At 38.5% G+C, this 18,822-nt stretch overlaps 1 protein-coding gene, 2 long non-coding RNA genes and 1 pseudogene across 3 annotated transcripts; 2 read left to right on the forward strand and 2 right to left on the reverse strand.

Annotated features, from left to right (window-relative positions):
* Nucleotides 1–1,762, reverse strand: part of LOC124402441 — a 9,538-nt pseudogene extending 7,776 nt beyond the window's left edge.
* LOC124402462 lies at nucleotides 1,586–5,818 on the forward strand. The gene is made up of 5 exons (XR_006928733.1): nucleotides 1,586–1,680; nucleotides 3,359–3,415; nucleotides 4,925–5,020; nucleotides 5,275–5,386; nucleotides 5,693–5,818. It is a non-coding gene; the product is annotated as an uncharacterized LOC124402462 (long non-coding RNA).
* On the reverse strand, nucleotides 5,471–15,008 carry LOC124402437 (myosin heavy chain, fast skeletal muscle-like). The gene is given in 42 exon segments (XM_046875490.1): nucleotides 5,471–5,577; nucleotides 5,708–5,839; nucleotides 5,923–6,018; nucleotides 6,105–6,209; nucleotides 6,294–6,464; nucleotides 6,541–6,666; nucleotides 6,752–6,955; nucleotides 7,043–7,351; nucleotides 7,432–7,556; nucleotides 7,638–7,803; nucleotides 7,892–7,932; nucleotides 7,935–8,074; nucleotides 8,161–8,357; nucleotides 8,456–8,574; nucleotides 8,655–8,675; nucleotides 8,678–8,780; nucleotides 8,945–9,254; nucleotides 9,256–9,332; nucleotides 9,416–9,506; nucleotides 9,595–9,740; nucleotides 9,823–9,999; nucleotides 10,085–10,327; nucleotides 10,403–10,658; nucleotides 10,746–10,882; nucleotides 11,057–11,180; nucleotides 11,314–11,431; nucleotides 11,513–11,600; nucleotides 11,681–11,754; nucleotides 11,883–12,189; nucleotides 12,293–12,463; nucleotides 12,551–12,700; nucleotides 12,788–12,906; nucleotides 13,009–13,147; nucleotides 13,229–13,332; nucleotides 13,433–13,531; nucleotides 13,619–13,682; nucleotides 13,781–13,873; nucleotides 13,952–14,060; nucleotides 14,174–14,201; nucleotides 14,300–14,456; nucleotides 14,546–14,689; nucleotides 14,790–15,008. Coding segments are annotated over 42 exon segments (5,799 nt in total). The 5' UTR covers nucleotides 14,994–15,008; the 3' UTR covers nucleotides 5,471–5,562.
* LOC124402466 lies at nucleotides 14,803–17,462 on the forward strand. Its single transcript, XR_006928737.1, has 2 exons — nucleotides 14,803–14,905; nucleotides 16,945–17,462. It is a non-coding gene; the product is annotated as an uncharacterized LOC124402466 (long non-coding RNA).
* The last annotated feature ends 1,360 nt before the right edge of the window (nucleotides 17,463–18,822 follow it).

The following is an 18,822-nucleotide window of genomic DNA, read 5'->3' on the forward strand; positions in this document are numbered from 1 at the left end:
TCCTACATCTGTGGCAATGAACTCCTCCACATCATCGATGCTCTTGACTGTGATTTCACCCTGGCTGATCATTGGGTAATCATAAGGGTTGGTGGTGATGAGCAGTGCCTCTGTACAAGGATAAAATAATTCATTGTCATTCACACAAATCTGTTCTTTAAACTAACATGCAGGGATTTTAGTAACATTGCAGTACATGAGATTTCTTACCAAGCAGCTCGGGTTTGTGTCCAGTCATGAGCTGGTAGAAAATGTGGTAGCTTCTCTCAGCAGACAGCTGGAAAGTGACTCTTGACTTTTCCAGCAGATCTGGACATATTAAGATAAAAATTCACTTAGCTGTATCTTTTATTTACAAAATAATTATTTTAAAAACAAACTCTAAAACTTACAGGTTTCAATATCAGCTGAAGCCAGTTTTCCAGTTTGTCCAAAATGGATTCTAATAAATTTACCCTAGAAAGTTAAAAGATGATTAAAATACAGTTTTAAGTTTTAAGATGAACAGTTTTCTAAATCTTAGCTGTAAAACACAATGCAATGTAGGTCTACTTACAAAACGAGAGGAGTTGTCATTTCTCACAGTCTTGGCATTACCGTAAGCCTCCAGCAGGGGGTTGGCTGCAACAATTTGGTCTTCCAGTGAACCCTAGTGATGATGGCAGGTATTTAGTGAGGAGTCTGAGGTCTGATTCTGTCACACAGCAGTAGTAGTTTTTTTCTCACCTGCATTTTGCCAGGAACAGGTTCTGCCTTCTTGCCAGTCATGCCAACCATTGCAAAGTACTGAATGACACGTTTTGTGTTCACAGTCTTTCCTGCACCAGATTCTCCACTGGGGGTAGAAAAGGAGAACCAGGTGTGAACAGTAGTTCAGTGCATGTATCTAGAGATAAAGCTCTGTGATTATTAGAAGTGACTCATATTTAAGAAGAGGTTTTGACTTACGTAATCAGGACGGACTGGTTCTCACGATCTAAAGGTGTAGAAGAATTAATTCAGCATTTTGTATAAGGCACTGAATTATTCATACAGTAACAAATAGTTAGAGAGAGAATCATAAACAAATCGTACCAGTGTGCATGAACTGATAGGCGTTATCAGAGATGGAGAAGATGTGAGGTGGGGCTTCAATCCTTTTTTTGCCTCTGTATCCGGACACAACGACAGCGTCATACACTGGGAGCCACTTGTAGGGGTTCACAGTGACGCAGAACAACCCTGAGTAGGTCTGAAGAAGCGTCCAGAGAAATGTTAATCATTAGTGTCGTCACTCTCGTATTTCTCTTTGAAAATGGAGTAATTCTTTGGTTAACTTACGTAGATCATCCATGCTGCGTAACGCTCTTTGAGGTTATACAGCACAGCAGGTTCACTGAGGTGGGTCATCATGGCCATATCCTCCATTTTGTCGTACTTTGGAGGATTCATTGGAAAGATTTCATCTTCCTTAACGCTGACAGTCTATAAAATATCAGTGATAAAGCACATTTAATGGTCACTTATGTAGGAGTGTGCAGTAAATGTAGAATCCTGACACTGTGTCAATTATCTTTACACTCACTTTTTTGCTTTCCAGAGTTTCTACGGTGGCTTTGCCCCCCTCTTTACTCTTCAGTGTACCCTTGACGTACATCTCTGCGGCATCGACCACAAAGACGGCTGATTTGGCATCAAAAGGTTTGTTCTGAGCCTCAATCCTCTCTTTCTGGCTTATGGAGGTAGATGGCCGGGTCAAGCATTCCATCTCACCATCTCCCATGGTGGCAGGTTACTGTAGTCAAATAATTAAAAAATTGTCTTTTACTCTGAATGATGTGAATAACAGTTGTTGTTTTTTTTACAATGTTACAAAAGTGGTCAATGGACGGATCAGTCATGGATGGCCTTTGGGATAACTGATGCATATGGGGAGTGAAACCCGTCTGGTTCAATTTTACAGAAATTCTACTGTATCCCACAGTTGCCAAGAACTTTAATGCTGGCTTTTATTAAAAAGGTGTCAGAATGCACAGTGCATTACAGCTCTCTGTGTATAGGTTGTGTAGTTGCAGAGCTATCATATCTTCAGTGCTGCCTGCTCTTTACTAGCAAACACTCCTATATTGGCCTGCGAGGATCAACTAAACCATCGAGCCTGATCTTTATTTGCAGAAGTGGCTTCTTTTGGCAGGATAACGCAGCCTGGCACACTGCAAACATTTTTCAGCACTGGTGTGACGAACATGGGGGAAGAATATTCGACATTCCCCAAATCTTAACATCCAAGTTTTATCAATGGAGACCTCACCACACAACCTACAGGACTTAAAGGATGTGCTCCTAATTTCTTGGTGCCAGTTACCACAGCATGCCTATAGTAGTCTTGTGGAGTGCAGATCTTGACCAGACCTTATATTATATATAGTTTTAAAATACTTTTCATTGCCTTTATTTTTATTTGAAAAGACTCTGTTTCAGAATTTTATCTAAGCTTAATAAATTTCTATTGATTTTTTAACACTGAATTAATCCTGACATTAATTCTTTGGATGTTTTTGTTTTCTTTCAGAGCATTTAAGCATATCTCATTCCCCAAAAAACAATGTATGCTCTTTAAAGAGATTTCCATGCAGTTTTTGCACATAGCCTGACAAAATAAACAAAATGCATAATAAGCATATTTGACTAATCCTGTTTTGCCATTATGATTTTAACACTGTACCTTGTTTGATGTCAAGAGTAGAAATTGGCAGATTGTGAACTCTGGAAAAAGAAGTAAATATCAATTTAGTTATTCAGCAAAAAATTAATATTATTAAAATAAAATTAATAGAACATTTTACAAATCTATCATTGTTCAAACATATGAGACATCAGCACTGGACTGGAGACTTTCTCACCTTGGCTGGGTGCTTGAGGTTCCTTCAGTCCTTGGGGGAGCCTGTTATATAGCAGCATTACCGTTCACTCAGCAGAACTGTCTCTCTATATATGGCCATGTTGTATTAGTTGATGCGATGTATGTAGTTGCTTTATGTAGCACTATAATTCATGTGCTTTAGTGTTATGCATTTGCAAATACTGTTTTGTTCTTATAAGGATTCCTTTAAAATATACAGCTTTCTTTTTTTATTTTTAATTAATTGTTTCTTAAAAAACATTGTAATTTCTCAGGGCAATGCCTGAACAATTTACATATTAACATTTGCATTAATATTTACACTTAAATTGTTTCCATTCAGTTTCTCAAAATAATTTTATTTTTGGATAGTTTTTTATATTTTATAAATGTCCTGTAAAAACAAATGTATATAACCAGCTTTTTTAATTATTATTTTTTCTTTTAAAATTATTTTTATGATTTCTGGCCGTGAAGAGGCACTAAAATTGGACGTGGAGAAGTGCTCTGATCCCACTGGTGTTTAATTTCAAGGTCAGTGGCATCATTTCCAAATATATAATGTTTATAAGTAGACAGTAATCCAAAAGCAATCATTGGTTAGCCAAAGTTCACCTATTGCCAGTAACATATTGTGTGGAATAATCATTAAATAATTTTAGTCTAAGCAAAAGTGTGAAAGAGGAAAGAAATTTGGCAGCAAATACTGTTTTAATATTCAGTTTAAAATGTTTATGTAATAATCCATATTGTTTTCTCAACAATTTTCTCACAATTTCATAGAAAATATACATTGGTATAATACAAATGGTATAATAAAAAGCTTTTTTAAAAGTACAGATAATCCCTTTTCAGCCAGCAGTGAAGAGTTGGAAAACTCTGACAGAGAAAAGCTGAAATTATATGACAGTGTTTTAAAATGTTTGTAGTCTAAATATTAATGCAAGCATGTGAATTAATGTTTGTAATCTGAAAATAATTTGTAATCATTTTATGACATGGCAAGATTTAAGAGATGTAGCATTTAGTGCTGTATAGTTCCAGCAGGGTATCAAATTAAAATGGCACCAGGTTTAGTCTAAGATTGATTACCAGTGGCTGACCATAAAATTCTTTTTAAAGAAAGTTAATATGTTTTGGCAGTTGCTTTTCAAGGCAGTAAATTTTAGAAGTGATTTGTTGAATTCATAAAATTAAATGGTGAACTTAAATATTACAAGCAGAATGTTCATATTAGGAATAAATTCAAATATAGAAACCAGTTAAGGGTCTAGTGTGGCCTCAAGAATTTTGTGTAGTTCAGATTGCAGTATAAATAAGTTTAGTTGTGCTACATAAGAGTTCCCAGTTGCAGTCATCTTGGAAGTAAGTGTCTCTGTTTATTTCAGTCTAGAAACCGTTAGAAATTTTTAAAACTAAAATTTGATTAAATTAGGCACAATTAAAATGATTAAGATGATATAATGGCTATGCTTCCTGAAAAGGTGACTGGGTGTGTTTCATTTATCTTACTGTACACTATAGATTCCTAGTCTGAGAATGTTTTACACTGTGTTTGTTATCTCAAGTAGATATTACCTTATATGATAATTAAGGTGTTGCTGTCTTAAAGAGACCTCAAATTAATCAGTCAAATACCTTGTAAGATCTGTTGTTTGTGAAGCAACATGTTTAGAGGAATAACTTGCATTTATGCAAATAGCACAGAGTTAAAAAGCTTCATACTTTTTTGTGTGCATGTGTATTTTATCAGCCTATATACAGGTAGTGTCTAAAGCTGTCATCACTTATCACATTAACACCACCTGTTGGATAAAGAGGGCTAGACTGCAGTGTTGTTTTAAAATATGTCTATAAATATTTGGCTACTCTTTCGGTAACAGTGTATTTTTTAAATAAAATGTTCTGTATGTGTTGAAGGACTTCTGTGTTGACACAAACTCTCAAAGTTCTTCGAAGAGAAAACAACCCATTATTGTCTTGCATGGCATCCTTATTTTGTCCTAGAATTTTCTTTAACATATAAAAGTGTTCTTTTTAAAGCAAACTGCAGTGTTCAGTGGAAAAAGCTTCCTGACACCTCTAAGTGCAATGCTGTGTGACATCTTCACAATGCCCATTTCTGACATCTCAAATTTGGTGAGCATGCATACTATTAATATTCTCAACTCTTGTGCATTAAAAGTGTGTGCAGATTTCACTTGGGCTTAAGTACTTGTGCTTTTTGTACCATTCATATATGGAGTTTATTACTAAGTCTTAATTTTGCATGATGTACTCGCCTTAAAATTCAGAAATGTATGAAAGTGCTTTCCAGTTGCAAGTTTCCTACTTTAAGTAAAGTGTGAAAGATTTTAAAATCTAATATATATATATTTTTATATGGTGTACAGGTTAATGTGACACTCCCAAACCTGGCTTTTGCACTGAAGCAGACAGAGAGGTTGCAAAGCAGCTGAACAGGAGGTGGTTGATGCCAGTAAGGGTGTGGCACTACACACTCAGGTGGAATCTTCAGGCATTTTATTTGATATTTTATGATGTTATTGTCATATAAGTTTGTTTACTTAAAAAAAGAAAAAAGACAGTTTATTACATTTGCTTGATTTATTTAATACAAAATAAGACATCACAAGTCAGTCATTTTATGTTTGCTTGTTGCTGTCTGGTTGGTCTCAACTTTATTCTTCTTTGCTCTTTGGAAAACATACAATTAATACAATTAGAGGAAATCTTTGAAGTCGTTCAAAGAGTGTATTTTAATAAAATTATTAGGAATTATAATGATTATGACGTTTTCTTTTTTTAAAGATGACTTTGCCCCACCTTTCCAACATCTCTACTCTTGGCTCTCAGCTTGTTGACCTGGGATTCAGCAATGTCAGCACGCTCCTGAGCTTCTTCCATCTCATGCTGGACTTTCCTGTACCTGGACAGGTGAGTGTTTGCCTGCTCCTCCTGTGATTAATAAGCATTATTCACTTTAGTGCTGCTGTAAGTACAATATCAGCATGTATATCAGTACATAGTGACACACTTACAGCTTCCTCAGCCTGCCTCTTGTAGGCCTTTACTTTCAGCTGCAGTTTATCCACAAGGTCCTGCAGTCTATTCACGTTCTTCTTATCCTCCTCAGTCTGCAATAGTTGATGTTTATTTAGGATTTATTTAGTTTCATTTTTTTTCTTCACATGGACTGTATGGTGATAAACATATTATGTACCTGGTAGGTGAGTTCCTTCACTCTCCTCTCATATTTACGGACTCCTTTAACGGCTTCAACGCCACGTCTCTGCTCGGCTTCGACCTCACTCTCCAGTTCACGCACCTAGATCAGACCTTACATTTATAGAAAACTTTCCAACAAAATATATTCACGCTTTTCTTAACTGGTTTAAATACTGCAACTTACCCTGGATTCCAGTTTCTGGAGCTGCTTCTTTCCACCCTTCATTGCGAGATTCTCAGCTTCATCCAGACGGTGCTGCAGATCTTTGACGGTAACCTCAAGGTTCTTTTTCATCCTCTCCAGATGAGCACTGGTATCCTGCTCTTTTTTCAGCTCTTCAGCCATCATAGCAGCCTAGTATATGACCATGACAGGAAGTTTTCAGGTAAACTGTAAATCAATGTGGTAAATTTCTGCATTTAACACTCACATCTGTGATGGCCTTCTTGGCCTTCTCCTCAGCATTCCTGGCCTCCTGGATGGTATCATCCACCTCACCTTGTACCTGCACCAGATCACCCTCGAGCTTCTTCTTGGTGTTGATTAGACTGGTGTTCTGTTGTTTAAAAAATAAAATAAAACATTAGGATAATTGTACATAAAATGTAAAATCGGCACCAAAGTTTGTTGTAGGAACAAACCTGAGAGTGCAGCAGTGCCACACGCTCACTGGCATCAACCAGCTCCTGTTCAGCCACTTTGCGGCCTCTTTCTGTCTGCTCCAGTGCAACTCTCAGTTCCTCAATCTCTGCCAGCATCAGGTTATTCCTGCGCTCCACCATGGCCACCTGCTCCTTCATGTCTTCTTGTCCTCTGACAGCCTCATCAAGGTGCAGTTGGGCATCCTGGTGTGACAGTGGATATCACTTTGACTACATTTATCATATGAAACTAAAGAAAACTTGTAAATAAAAATAAAACTTAAGGCAGACCTTGAGCTGTCCTTGGACATTCCTGAGCTGTTTCTGGGCTTCAGCTGCCTGGCGGTTGGCATGGCTCAGCTGAATCTCCATCTCATTCAGATCACCCTCCATCTTCTTCTTGACCCTTAAAGCATCATTCCTGCTCCTAACCTCAGAGTCCAGAGTAGTCTGCATGGACTCAATCACCCTCTGGCTGTTTCTCTTGATCTGCTCCATCTCCTCATCTTTCTCAGCCAGTTTCCTGTCAATCTCACTTTTAACCTGGTTGAGCTCAAGCTGGACACGAAGGATCTTGGACTCTTCATGTTCAAGTGTACCCTGAAAAATATGTTCAATGTTCAATATGATGCAGATCCAGTTGTACTTTATTTCTACTTGTTGCAGTTATGTATAGTAACCTCAGCCTCCTCAAGAGCAGTCTGGATTTCTGATTTCTCAGTTTCCACCGTCTTCTTTGCCTTCTCCAGCTCATGAATGGTCTTTCCAGTCTCTCCAATCTGTTCAGTCAAGTCAGAGATCTCCTCTGCAGAAGAAAGTATTTATTATTTGTTTGTTTTCATTTAAAGGCTATAAATATTTTACATGTAAAAATTTTTTTACATACGCTGGAGATTCTTGTTCTCCCTTTTCAGAGTCTCCAGCTGGTCAAGAGCTTCCTCATATGAGTTCTTCATCTTAAAGAGTTCAGTACTGAGAGAACGAGCTTCTTTCTGAGCTCCCTCCAGTTCAGCCTGACCTTCCTCAAACTTCTGCTTCCATTCTGCCAAGACCTGAGAATATGGAGGACAGTTACATACTATGCTACTTGTACAGATCAGCATTGTCTTGTACACGACATTCAGGTGACAGATTCTAGACCTTGTCAAAGTTCCTCTGTTTCTTGTCGAGGTTAGCAGCCAGGCGTTGGATCGCTCAACATCAATCATGAGGTCCTCCACTTCACCCTGCAGCCTCTGCTTGGTCTTCTCCAGAGAAGCACACTTGGAGTTCACGGCTTCAATGGACTCCTCTGCTTCTTGAAGACGCTGAGCAAGCTTTTTCCTGTAGGCACATGAACAGCAATATATTGCCTATGTTGTGCATTATTTGTTTAGTGACAGCTGTTTGTTATTGTGGTAGAAATTTACTTGGCCTCCTCAAGCTCCTCTGTACGCTGGATGGCATCAGTCTCATATTTGGTTCTCCATTGAGCCACCTCACTGTTGGCCTTTGACATTGAACGCTGAAGCTCAGCCTTGGCCTCCTGCTCTTCCTCAAACTGCTCTCTGAGAAGATCACAGTCGTGACGAGCTGATTGGACAGCATGAGCCAGAGCGTTCTTTGCCTAGAAGTAAATTTGTTATATATATTCATATTTTTTAGTGTTCATATTGTTCTTATTATACCATTTGTCAGAGTTGCATTAAACTGTGTGTGTTCTACCTTGACTTCCTCCTCGATATGTCTTTTGAGTTCCTCGATCTGCTGAGTGTAAGCTTGTTTTCCTCTGGTCAGCTGAGAAACAAGTGCTTCTTTCTCCTCCAGCTGACGGCTGAATTCACCTTTAACAGGAGTGTGAATTATGTTACTAAAACTGATCGTGTGATTTCAGGATTCTCCGCTTTATCGTGATTTAACGTACCATTCTCAGTCTGAAGGCGGGCTTTTGTGTGCTGATGTCATTGAGTTGACGAACATGTTCATCATTCTTAGCTTTGAGTTCACTCAGCTGGTCCTCTACGGTGCGGCACATCTTTTCTAGGTTAGCCTGGAAAGAGAAGCGTACGTATATAATGCAGATATATTTAAATGTAGTAAAACACGTCCTTTCTGCCTGTGAATGTATCTCCAGTTGTTGTTGACTCAGAACCTTAAGACACTTCAGGCTTTAGATGAAGTTAACCAGGATGATGAGATTTTAATGTCTAATACCTTTGATTTGGCCACAGCTTCCATGTTACTGGAGAGATCATCGATCTCCATTTTATATTCACTCTTCTCCTTCTCCAGCTTCTGTTTGACACGCTGAAGGTTGTCGATCTGTTCTCCGAGCTCAGCAACACTGTCAGCTTGTTTCTTGCGGAGTGCAGCAGCTGTAGCTTCATGCTGCAGAGTGGATTCTTCCAGATCACGACGCAGTTTCTGGAACTCGGCCTCGCGCTTCTTGTTCATCTCAATCTGAGCAGCGGTGGCACCTCCAGCTTCCTCCAGCCTCTCACTGATCTCCTCAAGTTCCCTGGAGATCAGCTCTCTGCTTCTCAACTTTAGCACGAGCTGCACGCTCAGCCTCGATTTCTTCCTCCAGCTCTTCAATGCGAGCCTGAAATTAGGATTTTTTTTTTTAAGATCTTAGACATTTGAATTTTGAAGCCTGAATATTATTGTTTCTCACAAAAGAAGTACCTGGAGCTCTTTAATCTTTTTCTGAAGCTGGGCACCCAGGGTCTGTTCATCTTCAATCTTGCTCAGAAGTTGACTTGTTTCAAAGTCCTTCCTGTTTTGATGAAATGGGAAAAGTAACATGTAAATATTTTTATAAACAGATTTGTATTTGTTGCTTTATCATTGTAAGACCCACTCACTTCTTGATCTTCTCATCAGACTGCTGCTTGTCGTTCTCCAGGTCCATTATGGACTCTTGGGCCAGTTTCAAGTCACCTTCAAGCTTTCTCTTGGCTCTCTCAAGGTCCATACGCAGCTTCTTCTCTTGTTCCAGAGAACCTTCAAGCTAAATTTGATAATGCATCTTATTAAAACACCTGATAATCATAACTGCTGAACCTTTTATGAATTACAGTATGGATATTTACATCATCAACTTGTTGTTCAAGCTTGGTCTTGGATTTGGTCAGAGTGTTGACTTTGTCTTCCTCTGCCTGGAGATCATCCAGAGTCTGCTGGTGTGCCTCTTGGAGGGCTTTCTTCTCCTTAGTGAGCTTGGCAATGCTCTCATCCTGAGATGCCATTTCTTCAGTGAGGTTCTTCACCTGTTTAAGATCATTATTATAATAAATTGTCCATTTAAATTCCTATTATTAAAAAGTGAAATATGTTCAATTAATTAATCTGAACCTTGTTCTCAGTGGCATGTTTCTCCTTCTCCACTTTGGCCAAGGTGAGCTCCAGGTCATCAATGTCCTTCTTCAGCTCAGAGCACTCATCCTCCAGTTTCCTCTTCTTGGCAGTCAGCTCAGCATTGATTTCCTCCTCATCCTCCAGTCTCTCATTTGTCTCCTTGAGCTTAGCTTCAAGCTGGATCTTGCTTTTGATGAGTCCCTCACATCTTTCCTCAGCATCAGAAAGGCTCTCTGATTCCTGTTAATGTGGGTTTTTAATATAATAAATTCCAATTTAATTAGAAATGAACTTAAACTCTGTATAGAAACTTACAGAGGCTACTGCTAGTTGCAGGTCATTTTTCTCCTGTTGCAGAGAAACCATCTTCTCCTCAAGCTCTTTCTTCTTAGCCAGTGCTTTTGCCAAGTCCTCCTTCATTTTCTCAAAGTTCTCCTTCATGGCAGCCATTTCCTTCTCAGTCTCTGCACTCTTGAGAAGAGGCTTGATCTTGAAGTACAACTTCATCCATGGCCAGTGTTTCACATTCATGAATGAGCGGATGTTGTATTGGATGGAATAGATGGATTCCCTGGAATTTAAGATGAATTAGGTCACCTATTGTATTGTTTCTGTACTTGGTTTGTCCATGTGTCCATCTTTTGTCATCTAAACATACCTCCTCTCCATCATCTTGACAAACTCCCTCCTCATGAGGTAGCCACGGCACAAAGCCTGAGTCATGGTCACCAGATTGGCTAGTTTTTCATCTCGCATCTCCTCAAGGGTTCCCAGCAGACCGGCTTTGAAGAACACCTGCAAGTTCAGATAGATAATCAGATCCTTTATTTAAGGAAATTCTGCAAATACTTATTATTTATGTAGATTTAAAAGGTAAATGTTCCTTTTATTTGAACTTTTCTAGAAATCAGAAAATCAGAGTGTTTTTAGTACCAACAATAATACTTTTGTTCTGACAAAACTACAAACCTTGGTGTGTCCAAACTTGTACTGTGTATGATCCACATCAATGGAGCCCAAGAGTTTCTCTGAAGCTTTCTTGTTGTCAATGAACTGTCCCTCTGGGATGACGCTGGCATTCAAGACTTTGTATCTAAAATGATATATTTATTACAGAATATATAATGTACATATTTTCATGTGTTTGCCCACAACTCATGTGTAGAACTGAAGGTATTTTGAGGTGTTTTACAATTAGCATTAATTATATGTAGAAATCAGATGACCTCTGTTTGAAGTCACCATAGAGGATCCTGCTGGGGAATCCCTTTCTGCAGATTCTGATACCCTCCAGCACACCATTACACCTCAACTGGTGGATGACCAGGAAGTTCTCCATCAAACCTAGAGGTTCCAGTTCAGTGCATTAATATGATGCTGTTTAATTATTCATTATAAATGTAGGAAAATGAGAAGAGAACTGACCTGGAGTCTTGGACTCATTTGGAATCAAGCAACGCACAAAGTGAGGGTGAGTGCTCCTCAAGTTGCTCATCAGCTTGCCCAAGTTCTCCTGGAGATGTCACACATCATACATAAGTAATTGCAAAGATTCTGCACTGTATATTTACACCAATAAGCTGAAATATTTACCCTAAACAATGCAGACACTGTCTGGAAGGAACCACCCTTCTTTTTGCCGCCCTTCTTTCCACCACCAGCATCAGCTGCACATCAGAGTTAAAGTGTATTTATATTCTTTGCTTTATATATGTACAAGTTTATATCAGAAACAGCACATTTAAGCTGCAGTTTATCAGCAGTAATAGTTCATATCTATAAATGTTACTCTTACCATCGGCACTGGCATGGGCTGCATAAAGGTGGCACAGCAGTTTGTTTCCTGATTTCTGGTACAGCTGGACAACAGAGTCGTTCAGTGGATCCTTGTTCTTGTCCAACCAGCCGGAAATGTTGTAGTCCACAGTGCCGGCGTAGTGCACCAGGGAGAAGTGAGCCTCAGCTTTGCCTTTGCCAGGCTTTGGCTTCTGGAAGGCGTTGCATTTGCCAAGGTGCTGGTCATGAAGTTTGTTCTTGAAGGACGTGTCTGTAGCCTTGGGGAACATGCACTCCTCTTCAAGGATGGAGAAGATGCCCATTGGCTGTTGGTGACAGATTTTTTATTAGAGATCACTGGAGTTTTAGTGGTGAAAGTATGATTATTTTATTGATGACATTAATTGTACTGACACCACAATAACTTACCTTCTCAATAAGCTCAATGCAGGCAGCCAAGTCCATACCAAAGTCAATGAACTCCCACTCGATACCTTCTTTCTTGTACTCCTCTTGTTCCAGCACGAACATGTGGTGGTTGAAAAACTGTTGCAGTTTCTCATTTGTGAAGTTAATGCAGAGCTGCTCCAAGCTGTTGAACTGTTAGAGTTTAGCAATAGATTAGACATTGTCAAAGTATTGCACAAACCATCAGAGCAAATATCATGGAGGAAAACAATCATTTACATCAAAGATCTCAAATCCAGCGATGTCCAGCACACCAATGAAGTACTGCCTTTGCTGCTTTGTGTCCAACATCTCATTGATACGAATGACCATCCACAAGAACATTTTCTCATAGATGGACTTGCACAGAGCAGACACGGAATTGTTCACCTGAAAGTATAATCCATAATTGTTTATTCGTTCTGTGAAAACTCAAACTTTAATTCTTTTTTCCCGTGGTCTCTAATGGTACGTTACCTGTGGTACAGTCTGGCCTTTGGTCACAAACTCGTTTCCGACTTTGACTCTGGGGTAACACAAAGCTTTCAGCATGTCAGCTGAGTTCAGACCCAGAAGGTAGGCGATTTTATCAGCAACTGATGTGTGGAGAGAAGATTGTCTTTAATATCACACATAGCATACATTTACTACTTTATATATTTACAGACTGGGTAATAATTTATTTTATTTTTTTGTACTTTCAGTGCCATCAGGCTCAGCCTGCTCCTCTCTCTGCTTCTGCTTGAACTTCATGTTGCCATGATGCATCACAGCACCGGTCAGCTTGTAGATGTTAATTTTTTCATCAGCGCTGAAGCCAAGAATGTCAATGGCAGTCTGTGATGAAAAGAAGAGATTGGTCATGTTATCTTTTAAATTAACACACACAAACATGTTTATAAAATAATTTCTTCCTACATCTGTGGCAATGAACTCCTCCACATCATTGATGCTCTTGACTGTGATTTCACCCTGGCTGATCATTGGGTAATCATAAGGGTTGGTGGTGATGAGCAGTGCCTCTGTACAAGGATAAAATAATTCATTGTCATTCACACAAATCTGTTCTTTAAACTAACATGCAGGGATTTTAGTAACATTGCAGTACATGAGATTTCTTACCAAGCAGCTCGGGTTTGTGTCCAGTCATGAGCTGGTAGAAAATGTGGTAGCTTCTCTCAGCAGACAGCTGGAAAGTGACTCTTGACTTTTCCAGCAGATCTGGACACATTAAGATAAAAATTCACTTAGCTGTATGTATCTTTTATTTACAAAATAATTATTTTGAAAACAAACTCTGAAACTTACAGGTTTCAATATCAGCTGAAGCCAGTTTTCCAGTTTGTCCAAAATGGATTCTAATAAATTTACCCTAGAAAGTTAAAAGATGAATTAAAATACAGTTAAGTTTTAAGATGAACAGTTTCTAAATCTTAGCTGTAAAACACAATGCAATGTAGGTCTACTTACAAAACGAGAGGAGTTGTCATTTCTCACAGTCTTGGCATTACCGTAAGCCTCCAGCAGGGGGTTGGCTGCAACAATTTGGTCTTCCAGTGAACCCTAGTGATGATGGCAGGTATTTAGTGAGGAGTCTGAGGTCTGATTCTGTCACACAGCAGTAGTAGTTTTTTTTCTCACCTGCATTTTGCCAGGAACAGGTTCTGCCTTCTTTCCAGTCATGCCAACCATTGCAAAGTACTGAATGACACGTTTTGTGTTCACAGTCTTTCCTGCACCAGATTCTCCACTGGGGGTAGAAAAGGAGAACCAGGTGTGAACAGTAGTTCAGTGCATGTATCTAGAGATGAAGCTCTGTGATTATTAGAAGTGAATCATATTTAAGAAGAGGTTTTGACTTACGTAATCAGGACTGACTGGTTCTCACGATCTAAAGGTGTAGAAGAATTAATTCAGCATTTTGTATAAGGCACTGAATTATTCATACAGTAACAAATAGTTAGAGAGAGAATCATAAACAAATCGTACCAGTGTGCATGAACTGATAGGCGTTATCAGAGATGGAGAAGATGTGAGGTGGGGCTTCAATCCTCTTTTTGCCTCTGTATCCAGACACAACGACAGCATCATACACTGGGAGCCACTTGTAGGGGTTCACAGTGACGCAGAACAACCCTGAGTAGGTCTGAAGAAGCGTCCAGAGAAATGTTAATCATTAGTGTCGTCACTCTCGTATTTCTCTTTGAAAATGGAGTAATTCTTTGTTTAACTTACGTAGATCATCCATGCTGCGTAACGCTCTTTGAGGTTATACAGCACAGCAGGTTCACTGAGGTGGGTCATCATGGCCATGTCCTCCATTTTGTCATATTTTGGAGGATTCATTGGAAAGATTTCATCTTCCTTAACGGTGACAGTCTGTAAAATATCAGTGATAAAGCACATTTAATGGTCACTTATGTAGGCGTGTGCAGTAAATGTAGAATCCTGACACTGTGTCAATTATCTTTACACTCACTTTTTTGCTTTCCAGAGTTTCTACGGTGGCTTTGCCCCCCTCTTTACTCTTCAGTGTACCCTTGACGTACATCTCTGCGGCATCGACCACAAAGACGGCTGTTTTGGCATCGAAAGGTTTGTTCTGAGCCTCAATCCTCTCCTTTTCCGGCTTGCGGAGGTAGATGGCCGCTGGGCCGAAGCATTCCATCTCACCATCTCCCATGGTGGCAGGTTACTGTTAAAACAAAGATACTTGTCACTGGTCTGCGTCAAAACAGAAAACAAGCTGGGGTTGCACTGACCTCTGTCAAAGTCCAGCTTTTTACATTTTAGATTTTAGTTATCTACATCCTATTTCCAAACCTTGCCATGTATAGCTCTTACAGCTGCAGTTTTCAGCCTAACATCTAAAGAACATTTTATAGACTAATAGCTGTTTATGAAATAAGTGGAATCAGGTGTGACCATAGTCTTTTTGCAAAAGGAACCCTGCAACAAACTTGACCCCCTGAGGGGAAAATGGCAAAACACCCAGAAATGTACATAAATGCTTCCTGTAGAACTTACTGTGTTTTCTTCCCAGGCCAAAAGGTGCAGGACCCTAGTGCTGATTCTGAAAGGCACAAAGACTTGATAAATATCCTAAATTCCTACAGCAAATTTGCAGCTACATAACATGGCATTATATGGAAAATAAGTTAGGAATGTTGATGGTAAATGAATTATAATTGGTGTGTATAGAGGCATGTTAAGTAGATAAGTCTCACCTTCACTGGGTGGCAATATGTCCTTAGGGAAGTCCAGCACTGCTCCTTATATATATATACTCAAATTGTTCAGTCAGCACTAGTGACATGCTCAATTTGGATGTGGGTTTTAGGTCCTGAACCATGATCCTATGTTTGTTTCAGATTGTGCTGTTATTTTTATCAACAATGATCAATCGATAGTCCATAACAAAAATACATTTAATATACAATTTGTGTATTTCAAGAATGTACCTAATAAACAGTGAGCTTATAGGATTTTTCACTATTTACTTTTTTTTATTAGCATTCGAATAATCTAGTAAATTAAATGAAATCAATTTTAAGGCAATGGGTATGGCCAAGGATGGCATATGGCAAAGAAGATCAGACTTATAATGACCAACATAATGTCAGTAAATGACTTCCTGACACTATTTTAGGTGTTAATCTCATTACATAATTTACTGTCATGTGATCATGAGATTTATTTCAGTCCTATAGTAACTATCCAAACCTTTGGTTCAGTATAAATTGAATGAACTACTTATCATTCTTAGTGCTCAGTTTAAAGATACATTAATCCAACATGCACTTCAACAATGCCTAAATTGGCAGTGGAGGAGCTGTCAAATGCCACTGGTATTCAGTGTCATGGAATCTGCTAGACACATATTTTTATTAATAAGTCAAATGACTGTTAGATGGTCACTTTTCATTCAGGCAGTGAGCTTTAGGCAAGGATTTATATTATTATTAATATTATTAATACTATTATAACATTTTACATCATTGCCACTACTACAGCATTAATTTATGTATAAAGGCAAATATAGGAAACGTGTATCTTTAGGATCAGTGCTGTATTCAAATCAGAAAAACTTTCTAATGTTGATATAAACTATAGACTGCAGTGAGAGCTATTTTTAGAAGCACATGTTTTGTCCACAACCATCAGCACTATGTTTTACTGTTTCACTGTACAATATGTGTTCAAACTTAAACCAAGTTTTCTTTTTTTGATTGGACTAAATTCTGTACTGTAGTGTATGCTGTCCACAGCTATGGTTAAAATATGTGCAGTACCAACCCCATCTAATAAGAGAAGCAGCTCATATGACTTCCTGGAGCAAATCCTTGGATCAGCCTTAGGGAAGAGCTCAGATGCCACTGGTATACTGTTGCAAGGCTCTCGCAAGTCAAGCGTATTTATTAATAAACCGCATTAAAGCAGGCAGCTTTACAGTCCCCAGAGCCAAAGTGTGTCGTTGACAGGTGGCAGCTCATATAACCAACATAAATGTCTACTATAAAACATAACTGGCTTGACAGGACAGAGGTTTTCAGGACTGACTTGCAGTTATCCAGAAGCATTTAAATTTGTACAAGAACACTGTCTGCATTTGTTCTTCATTCTTGTCTCTACAGGTTATGAAGATTACTTCAAGGGTCTCAAACAATATGCTGTAAGTAATAATAAATAATTATCATTGTTCCTCATCCACATTTTTTTTTTTTGTTGTTTGTTTCATATAGGAGTGAATACTTGTATTTATTTAAATTGATGCACCATTGTGTTGTACAAGTCTGTAGTGTTGAGTTATTTTATTAGAATTAATAAATGGCCAATATATGTGTAATAAGCAAAATGAAAATGTTGGTAAATATACACCAGAAATGTGCATCCTGGCGTTCCACAAAGTCTCCCAAAATAAAAAAAAGTCAACATGTAGTTCATTATAAGTGTTAACATTATTTCACTATCCTGTATATGGTATTGTCTTACATAATCATTATAAAAAATGCTTAATTTTCCTGTTGATTTATTCATTAATAGAGACTCAAAGCACTTTTATAAGTTACTCTGAAAAGGGTGTCTGCTGTAAATCTAAATGTCCCCATAATCAACACTTCTTGACTGTTTTCTACAATAAACGCTTGTTTTTCCCACCTGTGCACAAGTTTCTTTACTCATAGAAACGTCTTTTCACTGATTTATTATAGATACGATCACTGATATTATTATTAAATCTACATGATCAAATGTACAACGAATCAGTGACTACTTGATTTTTAATTTTTAACTTTCTCATTGTGAGAAAGTTGACGAGGAAGTGCTTGTAAATGTGTTTTACCCAACAGAATGTGATAAAACCACACTGAAGGTACATCAGTGCAACAGACAATAACCTGCGTAATAATGAATAAAATCAGTATTAATTGCAGTACAGGGACAGCTGAGGATGATCTGAGCTGGAGACAAGAATACCAAAATAGTAGCACTAATGTTCATCTAGCTTGGTACATAACGTTTACTACTCATATCATCACGTCCAAGTGAGATGTGAGAGAGAGCTAAATATAGCCAGTGGATGTGTTACTACTGCTTATGCATTTATGTATGACATTAACAGATACAGCTACTGCTTTATTTATCAGCCACTTCCATCAATCTCTACTGAAATTTTAACACCAATCATTCTGGATCATTCAGGCAGATTAATGTAGAAACAATAAACTATGGAGCGTTAAAATTGACAACAGGCTCGTGTAAGATTTTATTGCCGTGTACCAGAATGTTCACTCTGTTACGTACTGAATGATCCAAGCGTTAAAGGCTGCTGACACACTCAGCAATTTATACACTATTTGGACAAAAGTTTGTGGACACCTTCATATGTAGTTCCCATCTGCTATTATAAAAAAGCTCCACTCTTCCTGGAAGATGTTCTACTAGATTTTGTGGAGATTTCTGATCATTCAGCTATAAGGGTGTTAGTAAAGTCAGGTACTGGTGTAGGTGAGAAGGTTTCTGGGGTGCAGTCAGTGTTCACATTCATTCATGTTCTGTAGAGTTGGAGCTCTATAGCAGAAGCACTTCCACTCCAAACCATGGACAGCAGATCTTCATGAAGCTAGCTTTGTGCACAGCGGTATCGTAATGCTGGAACAGGTTTGACTCTCCTAAGTTCAAGTAAAGGGAAAATTTCAATCTCCTGCATCTGAAGACGTTCTGTACCATTGTGTGCTTCCAAGTTTGTGCCAGAATCATGTGTGTGAAAAAATGTGGGTACTAATACTTTTGGGCATATAGTGTACATTTGGTGTAATATTAATAACGCTGAACTGCCACAGATATAAACCAGCTGTTGTTGCAGTAAACAAACATGCATGAATTTTCTAAATTTTTTCACAGCTTCACAAGTTCCAGCTTCCACTACATGAATCACCACCAGATCCTGCATGAGCAATTTAACAGAAATGTGTAAGTGTGCAACTCTTGTCTGCCACGGAGAGTCATGTCAG

The sequence above is a fragment of the Silurus meridionalis genome, chromosome 19 (genome assembly GCF_014805685.1).
Source record: "Silurus meridionalis isolate SWU-2019-XX chromosome 19, ASM1480568v1, whole genome shotgun sequence".
Taxonomy (NCBI): domain Eukaryota; kingdom Metazoa; phylum Chordata; class Actinopteri; order Siluriformes; family Siluridae; genus Silurus; species Silurus meridionalis.